At 38.9% G+C, this 19,191-nt stretch overlaps 1 protein-coding gene across 1 annotated transcript in view; it reads left to right on the top strand.

The window, feature by feature from the left end:
- Nucleotides 1-18,932, top strand: part of LOC139479689 (receptor-type tyrosine-protein phosphatase alpha-like) — a 30,310-nt gene extending 11,378 nt beyond the window's left edge. The window contains exons 4-25 of the mRNA XM_071262532.1: nt 2,104-2,250; nt 2,812-2,958; nt 3,695-3,841; nt 4,926-5,063; nt 6,112-6,226; nt 6,781-6,845; nt 7,264-7,553; nt 7,777-7,864; nt 7,950-8,026; nt 8,284-8,320; nt 8,908-9,005; nt 9,215-9,340; nt 9,549-9,694; nt 10,471-10,606; nt 11,435-11,581; nt 12,123-12,147; nt 13,123-13,187; nt 13,403-13,522; nt 13,802-13,921; nt 15,232-15,368; nt 15,912-16,050; nt 16,851-18,932. Of these exons, the coding sequence (XP_071118633.1) occupies nt 2,104-2,250; nt 2,812-2,958; nt 3,695-3,841; nt 4,926-5,063; nt 6,112-6,226; nt 6,781-6,845; nt 7,264-7,553; nt 7,777-7,864; nt 7,950-8,026; nt 8,284-8,320; nt 8,908-9,005; nt 9,215-9,340; nt 9,549-9,694; nt 10,471-10,606; nt 11,435-11,581; nt 12,123-12,147; nt 13,123-13,187; nt 13,403-13,522; nt 13,802-13,921; nt 15,232-15,368; nt 15,912-16,050; nt 16,851-16,931 (2,591 nt within the window). The 3' untranslated portion in view covers nt 16,932-18,932. The remainder of the gene's footprint in view (nt 1-2,103; nt 2,251-2,811; nt 2,959-3,694; nt 3,842-4,925; nt 5,064-6,111; nt 6,227-6,780; nt 6,846-7,263; nt 7,554-7,776; nt 7,865-7,949; nt 8,027-8,283; nt 8,321-8,907; nt 9,006-9,214; nt 9,341-9,548; nt 9,695-10,470; nt 10,607-11,434; nt 11,582-12,122; nt 12,148-13,122; nt 13,188-13,402; nt 13,523-13,801; nt 13,922-15,231; nt 15,369-15,911; nt 16,051-16,850) is intronic.
- The last annotated feature ends 259 nt before the right edge of the window (nt 18,933-19,191 follow it).

Raw genomic sequence — 19,191 nt, 5'->3', positions numbered from 1 at the left:
CTACCACGAAAACATACATTAGCATTATTTCTGATCATTTAGAACCTTTTATCTTGGTCACAGCATTTCAGTATACATTGAGAAACGTAAGAGAGCTTGACTGCATGATTGTTCACGAATTTCCTCGCTACGGCCCATCCTAATGAACAAACGGAAAAATGCACATCCAAACTATCGTCAGTATCGACTCGATCTGTGTCTAGGCTGACAGTGACCGCCTCCAGCAATCTACGAATTTACCTTGGTGTCTGTTTGACGCATCTTTAATCACCTTTCAATAATCGGTCAGTTGATCAATTATGACTAACACATGTAACCGCCACAGGTTCATTAAAAACTTCGGAAATCCTCCCGTTACGTTTATCATGTCGGCCATTTTGACGTCTTGTACTTGATGTAATTTATGTATTACGACGCGCTGTCATTGTGACTGACTTACTGAGGTAGTTCATTACAGACCTTTCTCATCTAATGGGGATATTATATGAAGACATGTGTTGCGTAAGATGTTTCTGAAGAGCAAGTTCTGCATCCATACGCTCATGTCACCTCTCTTTTGGGGGGATCTATTTTATTCCGCGATATAGCTGGTTGTTGTTTGGCTGTCAGTGTAAACATGAAGTCACACGTACTAAATAAAATTGTGTTTAGATCTTGGCCTACGTCCTTTGAGGAAAGAAATTGTGATAAAAAATTATAAGAATTGACTTTCACTTTGTGTGAGTTCATTGGAGTATGAACCTGCATATAGTGAGGGCCAAACATTGTATGAACGTCGTCGCAAGCTCCGACGTTCATACAGTTTGGCCCTCACTCTATGCAGGTTCATACTCCAATGAACTCACACAAAGTGAAGGTCAATTCTTAATTATCAATAATCAAAGAGAGGTCCAGTGTTTTCTCAAACGAACTAGTTTTACACTCGGTGGGGAGGCAAGTTTCAAAAGGGTGGGGGTTGGAGGTGGTGTAATCTCCTGAATCCTCTGGAACCACCACGATGACGATTATTTGTCCTTTTCTGTTCAAATCTGGAGTAAGTTATCGTCTGACAAACAACTGATTTAGCTTAGATAAATGTAAATGTGTGAGTAATCTGGTTAATACCACGTTTAGCAATATTCAGCCATATTACGATTTCGTTTTCACACCATCGAATACGGACCCTGAAATCACGACTAGAATTTGGACCTGCCCTTCTGGTGTGATGTAATCACTGGTCTATATTCCATAGAAAAAAGAGTGAAAAGCACGGTTATAGATCACGAGAACAAACGGATGTATACATGTGGACATATGAATGGAAATGGTCGCATAAGAAACTAAATGCAGTTAGTTATTTGTTGCAGTCAATAAAGCCACGGACTTGTATAGTTCCTAACTGTTTGTTTAAAAAAGTGTTATTTTATATGAAGTATTACTGCTTTTATTAATCGGTATGTGTTTTGTAATGAAAGGGTAATGAAAGATCTTTTCTTGCATAACATAACATGAAACCTATCCACCAGATGTTCAGCAAGCCGCTTGATTAAGATGGACACTGAATATTCTTAACAACTTAATTGTCCTTTGATATATCATCGAAAGAAATATAGAAAGTTTGTCTGAAGAAATCTATTTGCGTTGGATGTTTTAGAAAGTTGTATTTCACGATTGGACAAACGCCTAGTCTCTGAAATCCTATTGTTTCGATAGAACTGAGCAACTATATTTAAATTGAAAAAGAGCCCCAGTAACATGTAAATTTCGTGATCTTGAGAGAATAGCAAATTGAGCCATCTGAAACGGGACTCCAGTTGCACCCATCAGATGCCAGTCACTACTTATATATCCCAACGTAAAATAAAAGGAAACATGTCGGAAGTGTATATTATTTAACCTGCAAACTTTCATTTGGATACGTTTTAACTTTTAATATAATCAATGTACCTCGTGTACAAAAATGTACAAGTCATATATGCGATGCTGGTGCAGTGTTTGTTGCCTTTGTGTAGCTTTTGTGGAGTCATTATGAATATCAAGTACATTTATTGAAATCGGTGTATACATGCTGTTTGCAAAATTTAACTCGTAGCCTGAATCACATTAGCTAATCATTAATTTCAGGCTGTGATTCTGGGAGATATGGAGAAGGCTGCAGCAAGTACTGCCGCAACCGTCGCTGTAAGACACAATCTGCCACATGTAATCACATGACTGGGGTGTGTCCTGATGGCTGTGAAAGTGGATACAAGGGAGATGACTGCATGCAAAGTATGTGTTTTCTCTTGTGAATAATGAATCAACTTAATGTGTTTTGTGTCTAATAAACATGTGTGACAGTTAATTTAATCAGGAAGGTAGATAGATAACACCCTTGGCATTGTCAAAGGAAGACAACATCTGACAAAGAATTGCTTCTTGAGCTGGACGCACGGGTGTCCTTGTGACATCTTTCATCAAGTTTGTATAGGGGAGTGTGTGTGTGTGTGTGTGTGTGTGTGTGTGTGTGTGTGTGTGGATATTTCTATTTTTACAACATAGTCTCAATTCAAGACATTATTATTAAGTATCTTCACAACAACAACAAAATCACAACACATATGTTTCGTTTCATTTTCATTTTTATACAGCCAACCAAAGTCCAAAACTAGCGATTTTAGGGCAACTTTAACGTTTGTGTTTGTATCGAGAAATATGACTATGTTTGAATGTTTAGACGCTCTGTATGTGATTGACATAAAGTTAATGAATATGCAAATCGGTGTATGCATGCTCTCTGGCAAAATTAAAATGTCGCCTGAATCACATTAGTTAGCTAATCATTAATTTCAGGCTGTGATTCTGGGAGATATGGAGAAGGCTGCAGCAAGTACTGCCGCAACCGTCGCTGTAAGACACAATCTGCCACATGTAATCACACGACTGGGGTGTGTCCTGATGGCTGTGAAAGTGGTTACAAGGGAGATGACTGCATGCAAAGTATGTGTTTTTTCTTGTGATTAATGAATTAACTTAATGCGTTTTGTGTTTAATATACACGTGTGACAGTTAATTTAATCAGGAAAGTATATAGATAACACCCTTGGCATTGTCAAAGGAAGACAACATCTGACAAAGAATTGCTTCTTGAACTGGACGCACGGGTGTCCTTGTGACATCTTTCATCAAGTGGGGGTGTAGGGGGGATGGGGGGTGGGGTAGGGGTTTACAACATAGACTCAATTCAAGAAAATATTATTAAGAATCTTCACAACAACAACAACAACAACAACAACAACAACAACAAAATCACAACATATTTATTTCGTTTCATTGCCATTTTATACAGCCTCCCAAAGTCCAAAGGTTTTAGGGCAACTTTAAAGTTTCATGGTGGTGGGGGTGAGGGTGGTGGTGGGGGGCATATTTCTTTTTTTACAACATAGTCTCAATTCAAGAAATTATTATTAAGTATCTTCACAACAACAACAAAATCACAACACATATATTTCGTTTCATTTTCATTTTTATACAGCCAACCAAAGTCCAAAACTAGCGATTTTAGGGCAACTTTAAAGTTTGTGTTTGTAGCGAGAAATATGACTATGTTTGAATGTTTAGACGCTCTGTGTGTGATTGACATATAGTTAATAAATGTGCAGTTGGTGTATGCATGCTGTCTGTCAAAATTAAAATGTCGCCTGAATCACATTAGTTAGCTAATCATTAATTTCAGGCTGTGATTCTGGGAGATATGGAGAAGGCTGCAGCAAGTACTGCCGCAACCGTCGCTGTAGGACACCGTCTGCCACATGTAATCACACGACTGGGGTGTGTCCTGATGGCTGTGAAAGTGGATACAAGGGAGATGGCTGTATGCAAAGTATGTGTATTCTCTTGTGATTAATGAATTAACTAATGTGTTGTGTGTCTAATATACATGTGTGATAGTTAATCTAATCAGGAAAGTAGATAGATAACACCCTTGGCTTTGTCAAAGGAAGACAACATCTGACAAAGAATTGCTTCTTGAGCTGGACGCACGTGTGTCCTTGTGACATCTTTCATCGAGTTTGGGGTACATATTCAATTTTCTGACACGAAAGTGACATACATATATTTTATATCCATATATTACTTCTGCCATCTATTATAAACCAATCATTCAACAAAAAAGTATATCTAACCTTTAATTGTCACAAGATGAGGATACAAATTAAACTATAAAACTGCTGTTCACAGTAACCTTTTTTAGAGTGGCTCAAAGCAATATGGAAAGATATTGGCAATACTGTTTCGTGAAAATGTTCGTGGCTTCGTGATGTTGTTGGAATCATAGAATTGTCACAGTGATTGGGAGACGATGACATGCATCAACAAAGACTGCGAGCCTAACCACCCAATCCCATTAGTCGACTCTAGCGACAATCATGGGAAAGTGAAAGTAAGAAAGCGAAAGCAACAATCTTCAGCTGTTGCTGCTGGAAAGGCACCAGACTATTTAGAAATTGAATGGTCAATTTTAGATGTATGAAAGCTCTGAGCATTTTATGCATAAATCACCAGTCACAGATCAAATACATAGTCATTCAAAAAAAATATTATTTGGACATGGAAACAAGTTTCGAATTTGAAATGTGAGCCTCTAGGTACTTTGGTTGTAAATTTACATTCTACGTGAATATTAGGGCCCGACCATTTCTTATGCAAAAAAACTTCCAGTCCAAACAATAATTGTACGTTTGGCTGGATGTTTAAGAAACAGATGAGTTATGAAAGTAATAATGTCTGTTCCTCACTTCACAAAAGAAATGCTTTAAGGCAGTCACGGAAAATATATCCTGATTCTTACATAATTTACAGTCCCAGTACCCCTCTCCCCTCCTCCACGTCCCCGAATATGATGGATCGGCCCCTCGGTGTTGATGTGCTAAGATAGGACTATTATTTGCTCTGTACTATTCCAGTGTGCCCAAATGGATCGTATGGCATCAACTGTGAATCAACCTGCGGCCATTGTGCTGATAACAACATATGTCATCACGTCACTGGAGCCTGTCCGGGTGGATGTCAGGCAGGGTGGCAACTTGACCTGTGTCAGACAGGTGAGTGTGCATAATCGATATGTTACAACTGCACTTAACCTCAAGTAAACCATATAAATAATAAATATAAGTTTGTTTTCGTAATAATTACTTCAAAGTCATCTATCTCTCAAACGTTGAAGTCAGGATTCATTGAAACAACATTACGAAAGTATCTGCCTGTATGAAAAACGTTTAATTTTAGCGATTATAATATTGATGATGAGGGTTTGGGTGGTATTCCAGACTGACAATGAATAATGGGAATCCAGGTTCTAAACTTCAGCTTGATAATAAAATGATTAAACATGATTAAATGTTTATCCTTTTAATTGCATACTCATATTAAATGCATCCATTTTATTGACAACTGAATTATGCAATTAAAAAGCGTGGTTGTCGTAAGAGGAGACTAACGGGATCCGTGGTAAGGCTCGCTGACTTGGTTTGATGCATGTCATCGTTTCCCAGTTGCGTGGATCGATGCCAATGATATCAGCCACTGGCTTGTCTGGTCTAGACTCGATTATTTACAGACCTCCGTCATATAGCTGGAACATTGCTGAGTGCGGCGTAAAAAAACAAACAAAACTGCATATCAACATGCGAGTATAATGGTTTATTATTGGGAGTTAATTACGTTTAATAAAAAAACCTGATGGTCTTAGGTATAAAAAGACCACTTCTACCAATACGCATGAGCGCGTTGTCTGAGATATATGAAGATGAGCACAATTATCATTGTTTTATGGCAAAATGAAAACAATGTTTTCTCACTGAAACAGATTTCTCAAATTCTGATGATACCATTCTTTGACAAAGCACTACGCCTTCAAGCTATTTAGATCATTTTTTTTACTTTGGAGGGGTGGTATTTTAGATTTTGAACCCACGTAGTAGCTTTACCGGTTGACTTCCCCATATACTCCCGAATGCACTTGCTTGCGCCCTCGCCCTGTTTATATACCGCCACATATAATTCATTAACCATTGGAACATCTCTGCAGCTCATGTCCGAAATTTTAAATTGTACATTAATTCACTAGATACATGTTGTGCACATTTACAGCTGCTCTAAATGGAAAAGGCACATCCCAGTTGTTTCCCGTGTCAGCTGTGGTGGGAACAGTTGCCGGTTTACTTGTTGTGGTCATCCTCATTATTATTGTGGTCCTTGTCATCAGGTAATTTCTGACAACATCATGTACTCCAGCTAAGTGTGACTCCATATGTATGTACATTCGGCACACGACTACCTGTTGCACACTAAACGTCAAACCATACTTGGATATAGTGTCGATTAGGTCTAGATTTCAGCTTTTAAACTATGGTAAATGGTTCATCCCGTAAAAGGTTTTCGAAACCCATGCATCTTTTTGACTACGTAGATATATTTTCCTTGATAGATATATTTTTCACCGCCGATGATAGAACTGTGTGTTGTGTTTATGTAAGAGCCGTGTGTGGTCTGTTTCTGGTTGTAGCGTTTATTTTGTTTATTCGAGTCCAATGTGTTGTGCTTATGCTAATATCGATTATTCCGTTTATGTTAGTAGCGTGTGTTTTGTTTATGTTAGTCCTATGTGTTTTATTTTTGTTAGTCCCGTGTGTTTTATCTATGCTAGTACCGTGTGTTTTGTCTATGTTAGTCCCATGTGTTGTGTCTATAGTAGTAACGATTGTAGGTCTATGTAGTAGTGTGTGGTTTGTTTATGCTCGTACCATTCTGATGTAACAGGAAGAGGAGGCTTTACAAAGGCGACATCAGCAAATACGTTGCAGAATTCCACCCTACAGCACAAGGTGAGAAAACTACAACGACACTGTAGGAAACCATTTAGTCCACCACGTCTGTTTTGTTTCATATTTTGTTTTATGAAAACAAGTGTTAGAAATTATTATTAAAGTTTCAGATGTGTTTATTTGAATGCAGGTTTTGTTTAAGATGTAGAGGTTAGGCTTAGAATTGTGAATGTTGTGATAGCTCGTTTGCAACATTTGAATATAAACCTTGAGGTAAACTATATTTTAAGGAAATCCATGGAAAGTAAATACTAAAGTCGTATTGAATCAGGGACGTACTCGTTTTGCTTTTCTTAGCTACAGTTCTATTCTTTGTCCTGTGATAAAACAAGCTCATAACTCATTACATCAGTGAGTATTCAAGACAGATACCAACGTAAAGTATAATGCATGTACTGAATGCGTTCCATTGCTGTAGAGAACGGCGCTGTTGGTAACGTGGTTCTGGATGAGAACAAAGCAGTCCATCAGAAGCCACCAATAAAACCAAAACCTGCCACACACGCAGCATCAAGCAAACAGCTCAGTTCTAAAGACAAAGACAAAGACCAGGAGGAGGAAGACGTTGATGAGGAGGTTCGATCACCTGACAGCTGTTACTACAATGCAGATGCCGAAGACGCCATCAGAGACGTCGTTGTGCCTGAATTAGCTTCAACAGTGGCAATGCTTCAACAGAGGAAAGATGGATTCGAAAGAGAATACAACGTGAGTCGTAGATAGTACTTCACAGGGGGAAAGCTGTTGTATTATTGTATTACATTGCTTGTACCGGATGTTGTGTTTATGTAAGTCCCTTGTGTTTTGTTTATGTTAGTCCTGTGTGTTCGTGTATGTTAGAGATGTTTATGTTGACTCACAATCTGAATCTGCATAACAAAATATGCTATCCGAGATCAGATTTCATATCTGAAATGTATTTTACTTACAGCGACTGCCGACTGGATTCACAGCGTCATATCAAGACTCTCAGAAATCCGAGAACAGTGGCAAAAACAAGTTCAGAGGCTACTACCCCTGTGAGTAGAACTGAAATTGGTGACTTTACAAAAATATACAAGATGTGGTTATCAAGAGTTTAACTGACATTATTTTAAATTTCAGACGACCATAACCGTGTCCGCCTGACTCTCCTACCAGCTATCCCTGGCTCTGACTACATCAACGCCAGTCTCATGCACGTGTGTACTTTTGTAATTATCTCGTCTTCTTTCATGCCATGTTAACCTTTTCAGTTATATTTCAATTCTGTCTACTCCGGACATAGTCACCTTTGCGAAATCGCCCGGATAAGGGGTACTGAGAAATGTTCCTTTTGGTATAACAAATCGTTCAGAAGGCGGGGTTTTGAGACTAATACGGCATACACAATTCAAATACAGAAAATAGATGGCTGCAAGGATTAAACTATCCAACTGCCCCGTTTCTGTAATTTCAGAGCTACAACCAGAGGAAGACTTACATAGCAGCTCAAGGTGAGATACAAGTACATCTATTGTGGCGTCGTGTTTTTAAAAACGGTTGAATAACCTGTTGATAGAATAAAATAACTGACCCATATGTGACCCGTACATCTTACTAATGCTATAATGTACACACCTGTCTTTGTGTGTATCTGACCGCCTCCATGGTCTAATGGTAGAGCGTCCGCCCGGAGAGCGGAAGGTCCGGGGTTCGATCCCCGGCCGCGTCATGCCAAAAGACGTTAAAAGATGGTACTTGTTAGCCTGTCTGGCGCTCGGCATTAAAGGGCGAAAACAAGGACTAGTCAGCTCGCAGCCTGTATACTGTGTCTGTGTGGGGTATTCATGTATCTCAGTGTGCTAGAACTATAAATCGGCATCACTCCGGACTAGTACAAGCAGCCACACACATACACGTACATGCACGTCGCTATATAAGTGCAATAATCTTGGATCTTGGATCTAATGCATATCATTGGAAAAGACAGTATTTGAGGGGATGTTTCAATCTTGTGATGATTTAACGAACAAATGGAAATGTGTACATCAAGCCAATAACATCCTCGTTGTTTCAATAACCCATTAATTAATGTGTCTAGCCCCCAACAAGAAGACAGTGGGCGACTTCTGGAGGATGATCTGGGAACATTCCTGCAGCGCTGTGGTCATGTTGACTGGTCTTGTGGAGGAGACTAAGGTAGGATTTCATGATATATAAATAAATAACGTATCGATTATCCTATGAAACATTCAGTTAAAAAGGCAAAACATCAGAGAAAAATATATGAATGAATCAATAACGATCTTGGCTTCCATTAAAAAAACGTGTAAGATTACATTATAACTTTGTGTCTAATCACTGGAATGCACATTGTGTCAATATAGACCAACTATTTCAAATCGTAGGTGAAATGTGAGCAGTATTGGCCGGTAGATGGTGTAATGGACTTTGGCCTCTTCACAGTAGAGGTGGAGGTAACACAAATCCGTGCGAACTTCACAATGAGACACATGAAAGTCACTTCAAAGGCAGTGAGTATTGAATCAAAACAGTCACTGCATGTGTTCACTAAATTATGTCGTGGTATAACTGGACAAAATGCTGAAGTAGTGCGGGAGTCAACATCTTAATTCACATTGACACACAGCAATTTGAATTAATAAGGTAGCTCAGCAAGTAAAACCTATGATTGAAGTTTGTTTCATGTTACCACGAAATATATAACACCTTCTGTCACAGACTGGAGAGAGTCGGACAGTTATCCAGTTCCACTTTACATCCTGGCCTGACCACGGTGTCCCCGACACCCTCGCTCTCGCCAGCTACATCTGGCTTGTCCGACAGACAGTTGCAGGAAGAAACGGACCACTGCTTGTCCACTGCAGGTAGGTAAACTTTAGTTACAAAGATAGCTAACCACTGCTTGTCCACAGTAGATTGGGAAGCCATTCTTCAAACAAATAGGAGGACTAGAAATTGCGAAAAAAATCCTACTTTAATCACTTCTTGATGATTACATCATTCACACTATTTTGTTAAATATTTTGACATTACGACTGGGACATGTAAAAATTAAAGGATTGAAATTGAAACCACATTGTTCTGGACCCTGAAATACGCTGATCAATACTTCATTAATCAATTTGGTAAATCCAGACAATTTATCTGGAATCAGTGTCGTCGTGGATAACACGTATCCTCTGTAATATGTTCACATCACTGGTATATGATTTGATAGAACAGATATCGTTGACGATTTGAGCTCAGAAATTTGACAGTTTAAGTAAATACATGCATATTTATGGACTATTTCAGAGAGTACAGACACATATATGTACATTGTGGACAATTGCAGTGTGGGTAGTGGATGTACAGGCAGAGATAAGAATATTGTGGACTATTTCAGTGCGGTTATTGGATGTACAGGCAGAGAAAAGAATATTGTGGACTATTTCAGTGCGGTTATTGTGTGTACAGGCAGAGATATGTATATTGTGGACTTTTTCAGTGCGGTTATTTGATGTACAGGAACAGATATGTACATTGTGGACTGTTTCAGTGCGGGTATTGGACGTACAGGCAGAGATATGTATATTGTGGACTTTTTCAGTGCGGTTATTTGATGTACAGGAACAGATATGTACATTGTGGACTATTTCAGCGCGGGTATTGGACGTACAGGCACATACATCGCCGTTGACTCCCTGATAGACCAGGCCCGAGAGGAGGGGGTGGTGGATGTCCTGGGGTACGTGTCCGTGATGAGGGGGCAGAGAAAGAACATGATACAGACAGCGGTAAGTGGAAACAACAACTACATACCTTTGTATGACACGTGATTGGCGGGAGCAGGACACGCTTATCCTTTCCAAGAACACCTGGCGTCATCATTCTGTTTCACTGACCCATTCTTATGATGTCATCACTAGTTTGGGTTAGACCCAGTAATCTGTTTCGGAAGATAATCGCGACTAAAGATTAAAGCGTACGTAAAAGGGTTTACTGGCTGAAATAAACCCCTTATATCTTGTGTATTCTGCTATATATACCTATAGCAATAAACCTTTTCAAAACCAATGTTGAATTCCGACTGCATGACGAACATGTGTTCATGAATCACTATCAATGAGGGATGATACCAGGTGTTCGCGAAAAGGTGAGGGTATCCTGCCCCACCGGTGGCACCTGTCACAAACATTAAATATTATTTGTAGTGTTTTATCGAAAACAATTGTCACGTCCAGATACTGAAAGAAACGGCAGTAAAATATGTGCATAACCCAGCGCAACCTCGTCATAAACTGCCTGCACGTCAACGATAGGGTCTCGAACAATCATGTCATGATGATCTTCTGAGGTTAGTAAATATTTCTGATAACTGAAAACCGTTTATTATATCAGAATATATTCTGATTGTGTCAGTCATGAAACCATTTGAACCGAGGTTTTACTCCAATTAGATTGTTTTCTGAAAAAGGAAGTGAGTCGGAAGTTTAATTTACCATCTCCTAAATTGAGCTGCAATGGCAGTACTTTCAGTTCAAAATATTTAATGCAGTAAGAGTTTTTTCGAAACGGTTCATACCGACGTGAAACAACATTATGTGTTTTTTTCTCAATCACAGGCCCAGTATGAATGTGTCTTCCACTGTCTGGTAGAGATGACGACATACGGCAGCACCAGCATGGACGTCTCCAACTACACCACCAGTTACGGCAGCAGAGGCATGGACACCACGGTTGATGGCCGAACTCTCATACAGTTGTCACAGGTCAGTGTTGAAACGTATGTTTATTTGTTTGTTTTTTTCTTTGACGCCGCACTCAGCAATATTACAGCTACATGACAGTGGTCTGTAAATAATCGAGTCTGGACCAGACAATCCAGTGATTTCCATCATATGTGTTAACCTGAAGAATGTCTTTGTCGCACATTTAAAACATGTATCGAGAAACCTCGGAATAAGTGTAAATTGCTGGATGTCAAAGACATTTTGCACAATGATAATTTGTGAATAAAATAGTAACAAGGCAAAAGACTCTTGGTCCCAAAAACTCTCACCTCAATCTGCGATTATACACATTCTACACAATACATACCGTCCTGTTGGACTACCATAATATTCAAGTAGGTCACATTCCAAATATTTTGTAATTCCACGGACACGGACAGAATTCCTTCTGACATACATATATACCTGCCTGTTCCTACACGAAGGTGATATTCAACATTTCTTGGAATTGCAATTCTTATCCATTTCTTATGTTATATTGAGAGAATGAATTACTTTCCTTTTTTCTGTATTTTCACAGATGCTGGTGTCAGAGACCCGAGATGGTAAGTACACATGATTGTCAACATTGAATTTGATTCAAATATATGCATTGACGCTGATGATATGCTGTAAAGTGAACATGCACTCTTTTCAACAACACAGTCCACACCTTACACATCCAACGTGTCTACTAGTGACCCAAGAACATCTGCTTTCAGTTTCAGTCCCTATGGGCACGGAAGTGGACGTGTAGCTACATAGCAATAGCTACATGTGTAAGATTAGAAACGTTTGGGAAATTCCCTGTTCTAAGACATGCAATTCATTTTCTTGGATCAGTGACCTTAATATCCTGAATGTCAGCAGTACTTCAGTTATATCACGGTATCCAGGCAACTCATTGACTGAAAGCATGAGATCCATGTCATCGGGGATTCTGACATACCATGCACCAAGTCACATTGAACCTATTCACGCCTTACGACCAGCATGGAAGATGAGTTCATCTTATAAACCCTGCATGATACTAAAGTGCCTAGTTTTCGTCAAATTAAAGGTTAAGTTGGTTAGGTGTAAAGTCGTTGTGAAGGAAACCTTGAATAGATGCAGGTCTTTGACGATTTACACTTTTGTGAGACCCACAAACACGGGTACCGTGAAGACAAAACAAGAAACAGGATGAAGGCGAGTCTTGGATTTGAACCCACCATCAGCAACGCCTTAGACGACATGGCCACTTGTGATTGAAACGATTAACCAAACATGAAAATTGAAGATATCATTGCTTATGGAATAACCCACAACCTCCCCATCCATAACTTCGTCGACAATCAAAGCTAACTGAGATTTCTCCAGACCTGGACCCACTTGCACACAGCGATCTTAGCGCTAAGATGATCGTAACTCCCATACTTTAACATAGGCTAACAATAGTCTTAGCGCTGAGATCGTTTTTCTGCAAGTGGGCCCTGATGCTGAATGATGAGACTACATATTTATGTCCTCTGACATTCTGTTTGTACTGTAACATTTTGCAGATGCCCCTAACCGACACAGAATGTGGGTGGATGGTAACCCAGACTTCATTGTCCGTGTGGGGCCGGTAGGTGGACAATATGTTTTATATTTTTTATTACTCATAAAACCGTTTAATAACACGTTTACAAGTATAATAAAGAATACCAAATTTACTGCTGAGAAAAATTCTGATGAAACATCTGCAAGGGCTCAACACCCACAATGTTGCATATAAATATAGCAGGTAGACTCCCTGTTAATATTACCACCCATGACACACATATCCATTCCTCCTTCCAGACCCTGACGTGCCTGAGGGGGTACCTGCAAGCCGAAGCCCCAGCCCCGAGATTAGTGAAGTTGTTGTGGAAACTGGTTGAAGAGAACAACGTCCACAACATCATCGTCGTCACGCCAAATGTATGCATATAGAATCTTTTGAAATAGTTAAAGAAGCTTGTTCTTCACACTGACGCATCGTGTTGTAGATTGATAGACCATAATTCCAAAGCTGTAGCATTTCATTCATGGTACTAATATGTTCACCTCAAGCAGCGATTTTACCACCTGGAGCCTGCTTGTTTGACAGAAGTGAAGTAATCCCGACTTCTTGTCTGCACCACATGATATTGTAGTCTGCCTTTTGTTTAAAAAACATGCATGTGTTAAATACTGACGTTTTGAACATGTCCTCCCTAGCCGGGCTTAGTGGAAGCAGAGGGCAAGTCCAAGACGCACGGTGAGATTACTGTGACGACAACGGGCCAAACCAACTTATCAGCGGACCTCTCCATGATCAACTTGCAGCTTGCGACAAAGGTAAGAGTTCTTGGTCATTAGCTTACAGTATTAGAACAGATATGTTCGCAATACAATCTTTTCTTGACTGACAAAATGCACCGAATAATATTAGTCGAGTCTCTCCTGTTAACTGAATACTGTAAACAGCTTTATTTCTGCGGCGTTAAACTATTGCGAATACCACACCAAAGACAATACTGCGACGAGATATTTTTGCGAGTTGCCGTTTTGATATGACACCTCGATTACCAAACAATAGACAGCTTCTCTCCGAAGCTAGTTTATCTGAGTTGGCCGGAAAGTTGACCAGTGTCATGAAACCGATTCACGCAAGATGGCTTGTTTCCTGTGTGGACAAAATTGCAAAGGACACTGACGCAATCAAGCGAGGTTGGAAGAAGGCAGGATTACTGTGAGGCAACAGTGACACTAATTGGTCTGTTTACACTGTCATTTGTGATGTATTGTGTGACCATTCTGCATTCATTTGTGTTTTTAACTTATTGAGTAACTTGTGGTTCTGGTTGATGATTTCAACATTTGATGACGTGTTGCAATGAATAAAATATGTATCTATTATTTATACTTATTTTTGCGTTTTTAATTTTTGCGATTGAGTCTCGTTCGCAAAACTCGCAATAATAAAACGGTCGCAAAAAATTCCCTGTTTACAGTACTTTCTTTGGTCACAGTATTTCTTTTCTCATCATCGTATGGCTCCTGATAACAAAACTCCTTCAAGCTGAAATTGCGAGTAACAAGATGAACTTGCTCAAAACAATATTCCATACATCAGCTGTACATGGACACATTTAACGTTCTTTTAGAGACATCATATCGTTTACCTACAGTAGTTGTTGTGAATCCCCGCTCACAAAATGTCACCACATACACATTATAAACTAACTATATACATGAACCTAAATCTGAGGAGCTTGCTATAATCCTGAAATGTAAATAAAAGCCATAAAACTATTTCCATAATCATAAGATAGCAGTGTCCATCGTGCGATTCCGTACAGTAAGTGACTTATCTCACGGTTATACTGTAACGATACCAGGTGTGGGCGTAAATATGGCATCTCCTGTTTATCGCAGAACGTCATTCTTTCTATGCGAGTTTTTGGGATGTTTCAATCAACAATCATGGCAGTGAATATGTCTGTAAGTGCAATTGCACTAGTATGTATGGGATTACATGACAATGACAACATCATATGTGTGATAGGACAACAATATAAACAATAAATATGCATGCAATCGAATGTTATTCTGTCTGCGGACAGTTGAGTCATATTATCTTGCAATATTTCACACGTGTCACACAGGCAGGCAGACCCCGGCAAGTAAAGATGGTCAACGCTGACGCCAACTTAACAATGGAAGCCATGACATCACATTTGTTAAACCACGCTGACCTTCAAAATAAATCAACTCAGACCCACCCTGTTGTTGTTGTTCACAGGTTAGAATGTCTCCAGGATATTTTACATATTATCATTCAGATTATTCGCCTAATATGTTCCCCATTGTAAGTATAATAGTCAAAGAAATCAAATTGTATTTTGTAATTCCTGATATATGTTAGTTAGGACTGAAGCACATGCGGGTCAAAATCTCTTTGTTATATTATTTCTTCTTCAAATAATCAAAGTTAAATACATATTTTCACTCACTGATGCAAATTTGAAAACTATTGTAATACACAGACCGACCACTATTGCACTAAGTGAAGCCCATGCTTATTTGGTTACAGAAATACACACACTTCCGGATTGACAATGGTTTATTGAGGAAGTGGGCGTGCCATCGATCTGTAGTGCTTATCAAAAGTAGTTCCTGCTTGGCGACCTCTTGTGTAAATATAGTGGGTCGTGATACAAAGTTTATATGCTTGGTTTATCGTATTGATAACACGATCCATTATGTGATAAACACATTTACTGTTATAGATACATGACACACAAAATATAACAGGAAACATGACATGTAACTTTTTGAATTGCAGCAACAATGACCGAAAACTTGCTGTCTCGCTCTGCATCATGGGTAATATTCTGTCCGGTATTCGTGAGGATGCCCGTGTTGACGTAGTCGATCACGTGAGGACGTTCCTCCGATGTTGCCCTGACCTTCAGTTCACCCAGGTGAGGACACTTGCGTTTCCTCAGTTTGCTGATAATTTCTATTTTCGAAATAACATTTGGCATAATCTTGGGTTTATCATATGATCGGGTGATTAGCTTCGCTATCTTGGTTGGTGCATGTCATCCTATCCCAGTTGCGTGGATCGATCTCATGATATCAATCACTGGACTGTCTGGTCCACACTCAGTTATTTACATGTAGCTTGAATAATGCTATGTGCGGCGTTAAACAACGAAGAAACAACCCTGATACAAAGAAATCAGAATAGACATCGAAGCAGCCAGGATTGATTTGATACTGAAGTGAAATTGTAGCATTATGTAGCACATGTAGTCCTGAAACAGGAGCGTAGTACACTTTATAAATTGCCAGCAGCAATGGGCTAGACTGCAGCTGTGATGCGGAAGTTTGAACCGTTGCCCTCAGATCAACGTCAGCTGTTGACCAGAACTACGCTACAAGTTATGTTAACTGGGAATGTAGACTGTTATAAAACTTTAAGAACGTGTGTGACGGATATTGTATTGATGCTGATCTCTAACTCAGACCCTGCGGTAGCCCTTAAACATTGAGTTGTACACCGATCGCGATGTCATAACCGTGACACCTGTACGATCTTACCGGTGTTGTTGGTTCCCGCGACAACGTACAACACTATTATCAGTTGTCTAATATATAAGATAGAATATGACCATTGATAATGCAATGTAAAACATTATTAACACAAAATATGGTAAATTAAATGGTGAGTCTCTCATGAATATTCTTTCAGTAATATGAATTTGTTTTCATTTTTCAGAGCGATGTGCAGATGTTCCACGACTTTGCGCAGCAGTGTATTCTGAGGACAGACCCAGCTAATACCTACGCCAACATCTGAACTTAACACCAAACAATCCCAAAGGACGACATTACACCAACTTTGACAATATTCTCACTTATATACACACTTTTATGAACTTTGTTTTCCCAACACCTCTGTTATTTCACCTTGTTGTCTCTGTATGTGTTTCTTTTCTCTTTACACTCAACACCTGTAGCCTTATATGTGATGCGTGTATCATATACGAATTTGTAGTCTTCAATTCAACACTTGTGCTAAGGAAGGGATTTTCAGTGCTGTCCCGGTGATATGGGATTCACGCTGTGCTCGCCCTACAAAATATATACCTTGTTATCATATTATGTACCGAATCAGGACAAGCATCATATTCATATGTTGGTAATGTAAAATAGTAATGGGTTATATCTCAAACACGTGACAAGTATCAACTTCTTAATTACACAGAAGCGTATATTTGTAAACTAACATTGTCTACGGATGCAGCACCTGAGGCAAATATGAATGTCACATGATTATTGCTTCTAAATAGTGCCCCCCATCAAAATGTTAATATGGACCAGATCAAAGTTTGCTGACGTTTGATGTGCCACTGCAAAGTTGTAAACCCCCAGTCTTGTGAAACCAGAACCATGTGCTTTTTATGTTGTTTCTTTGATGCCTCAGTTATGTCTGAATACTTACGTTCTTCCCACAACGGTGCTAAATAGCGTTATGAAAGGACCCTGTATGCTATGTAAATGCAAATGTTACGTCAAAGCATTCCTATGCATGTATATTTCAAACGAGGCTGGCATACTTGAGGGAGTACTGTGTGTATGCGGACATGTTCATGCTTTTGTCGTGATACTTACTGAAGGAAATAACATCTTTCAAGTAGTTATATGTATTTGCACTAATTCCAAAATGTGAACATAATTTCTACGATCTAGCACTTTCTGTAGTTACACAGTGACATATTCCTGCTCTAGTTATGAACAGTACGCTATAAAAGTGTATTGATATGATAATCTGCAAACGAATCGAATGGTAAACTGAAATCAGCATTATTTTGGTGCCTTGTCAGAGCAAGTGTGGTACGGTCAAACCAAATATAAGCCAAGATGAAGATCATCAACATTTCAAAAAGCTATGCAATAAAGAAAGTAAAACACTTGGAATGTATAAAAGAGGTCAAACTATGGAACTGGATTCGACATAATTTTAGTCAGTGATGCGTCAAATTTGGCAATACTGGTCATGTATATATGTATATGTAATATGTCTCTTTCTATGGTGCTTTTATAAACTCTTTTTTTTAATTTGTGCAATTACATTTACAATTATGGCGTATAATATATTTCATATCCTCGAATGTAACCCATACTACTACTTATTTCAATTTGTTTATTTGTTTTGATCTCTTAGCTTTTAGCAAAAAAGGTCATTAAATATTCATATTGCTTACATTATTAAATACAATTATAAGATAGATCAGCCAAACACAGCCACTGACATGAAAGCAGTTGTATTTGTATAAATGTCGATAGATTTTGAATCAACCCATTGGGGACCCTGAGGAAGAATAGGTCCCCGTAACCCATTGTCTGTCGTAAAAGTCGACTCAAGAGGATCACGTGTTTGCAATGGTGCCTTGGCTGATGGCGTCTCATCGTACCCGAGGGCGTAGCTCATGCTGGCATTGGTTTGCCTGGTCCAGCCTAGTTTCTTTTATAAAATCTTTTTTTGTTTGTGCTACAAGAAGTGAAATATTTATATAAAAAAAGGTAAACTGTTAGATATTTTGAATATTCGAAAAAAAAACTTCTTGTGATCTGTACAAGTTTGTGAGCTAGTTTAGCGATTATGATATGATCTGTTCAAATAGCATGTGAAGATTGATGTATCTGCAATATCATCGTTTTCTGTGTTGCTTTAATAAACTCTTCTTTTAATTTGTTTCACAAGAAATAAAATATTTTTTACAACTATGAAGTAAGATATATTGTATATTCTTTTCTGTAACCCAGTATATTGTTCATTTCAATTTGTTTATTTGTTTTCTTCCCTTCACTTCAGTCAATAAAACTTCATTAATTACATTCATTGCTTCATGTTTGTATACAACTATATAGTGATGACCGTCAACGATCGTGAAGGACGATAGGGATAAGATGGGAAATTGCAAAGTTGATGTTTTTGGATGAGTAGTGCGTAATATACTGCCACGATTTGTCAAACATTCATTCAATGGGCGAGGAATACCCCGTATGAGTCTCAAAATGGCGACTGGAGGGAGTTGTCCATTCCTCCTTCAGCG

This window comes from Haliotis cracherodii, unplaced genomic scaffold (genome assembly GCF_022045235.1).
Source record: "Haliotis cracherodii isolate W230 unplaced genomic scaffold, xgHalCrac1.p SCAF_4, whole genome shotgun sequence".
Lineage (NCBI taxonomy): Eukaryota > Metazoa > Mollusca > Gastropoda > Lepetellida > Haliotidae > Haliotis > Haliotis cracherodii.
This window is presented reverse-complemented; position numbering and strand designations above follow the sequence as displayed.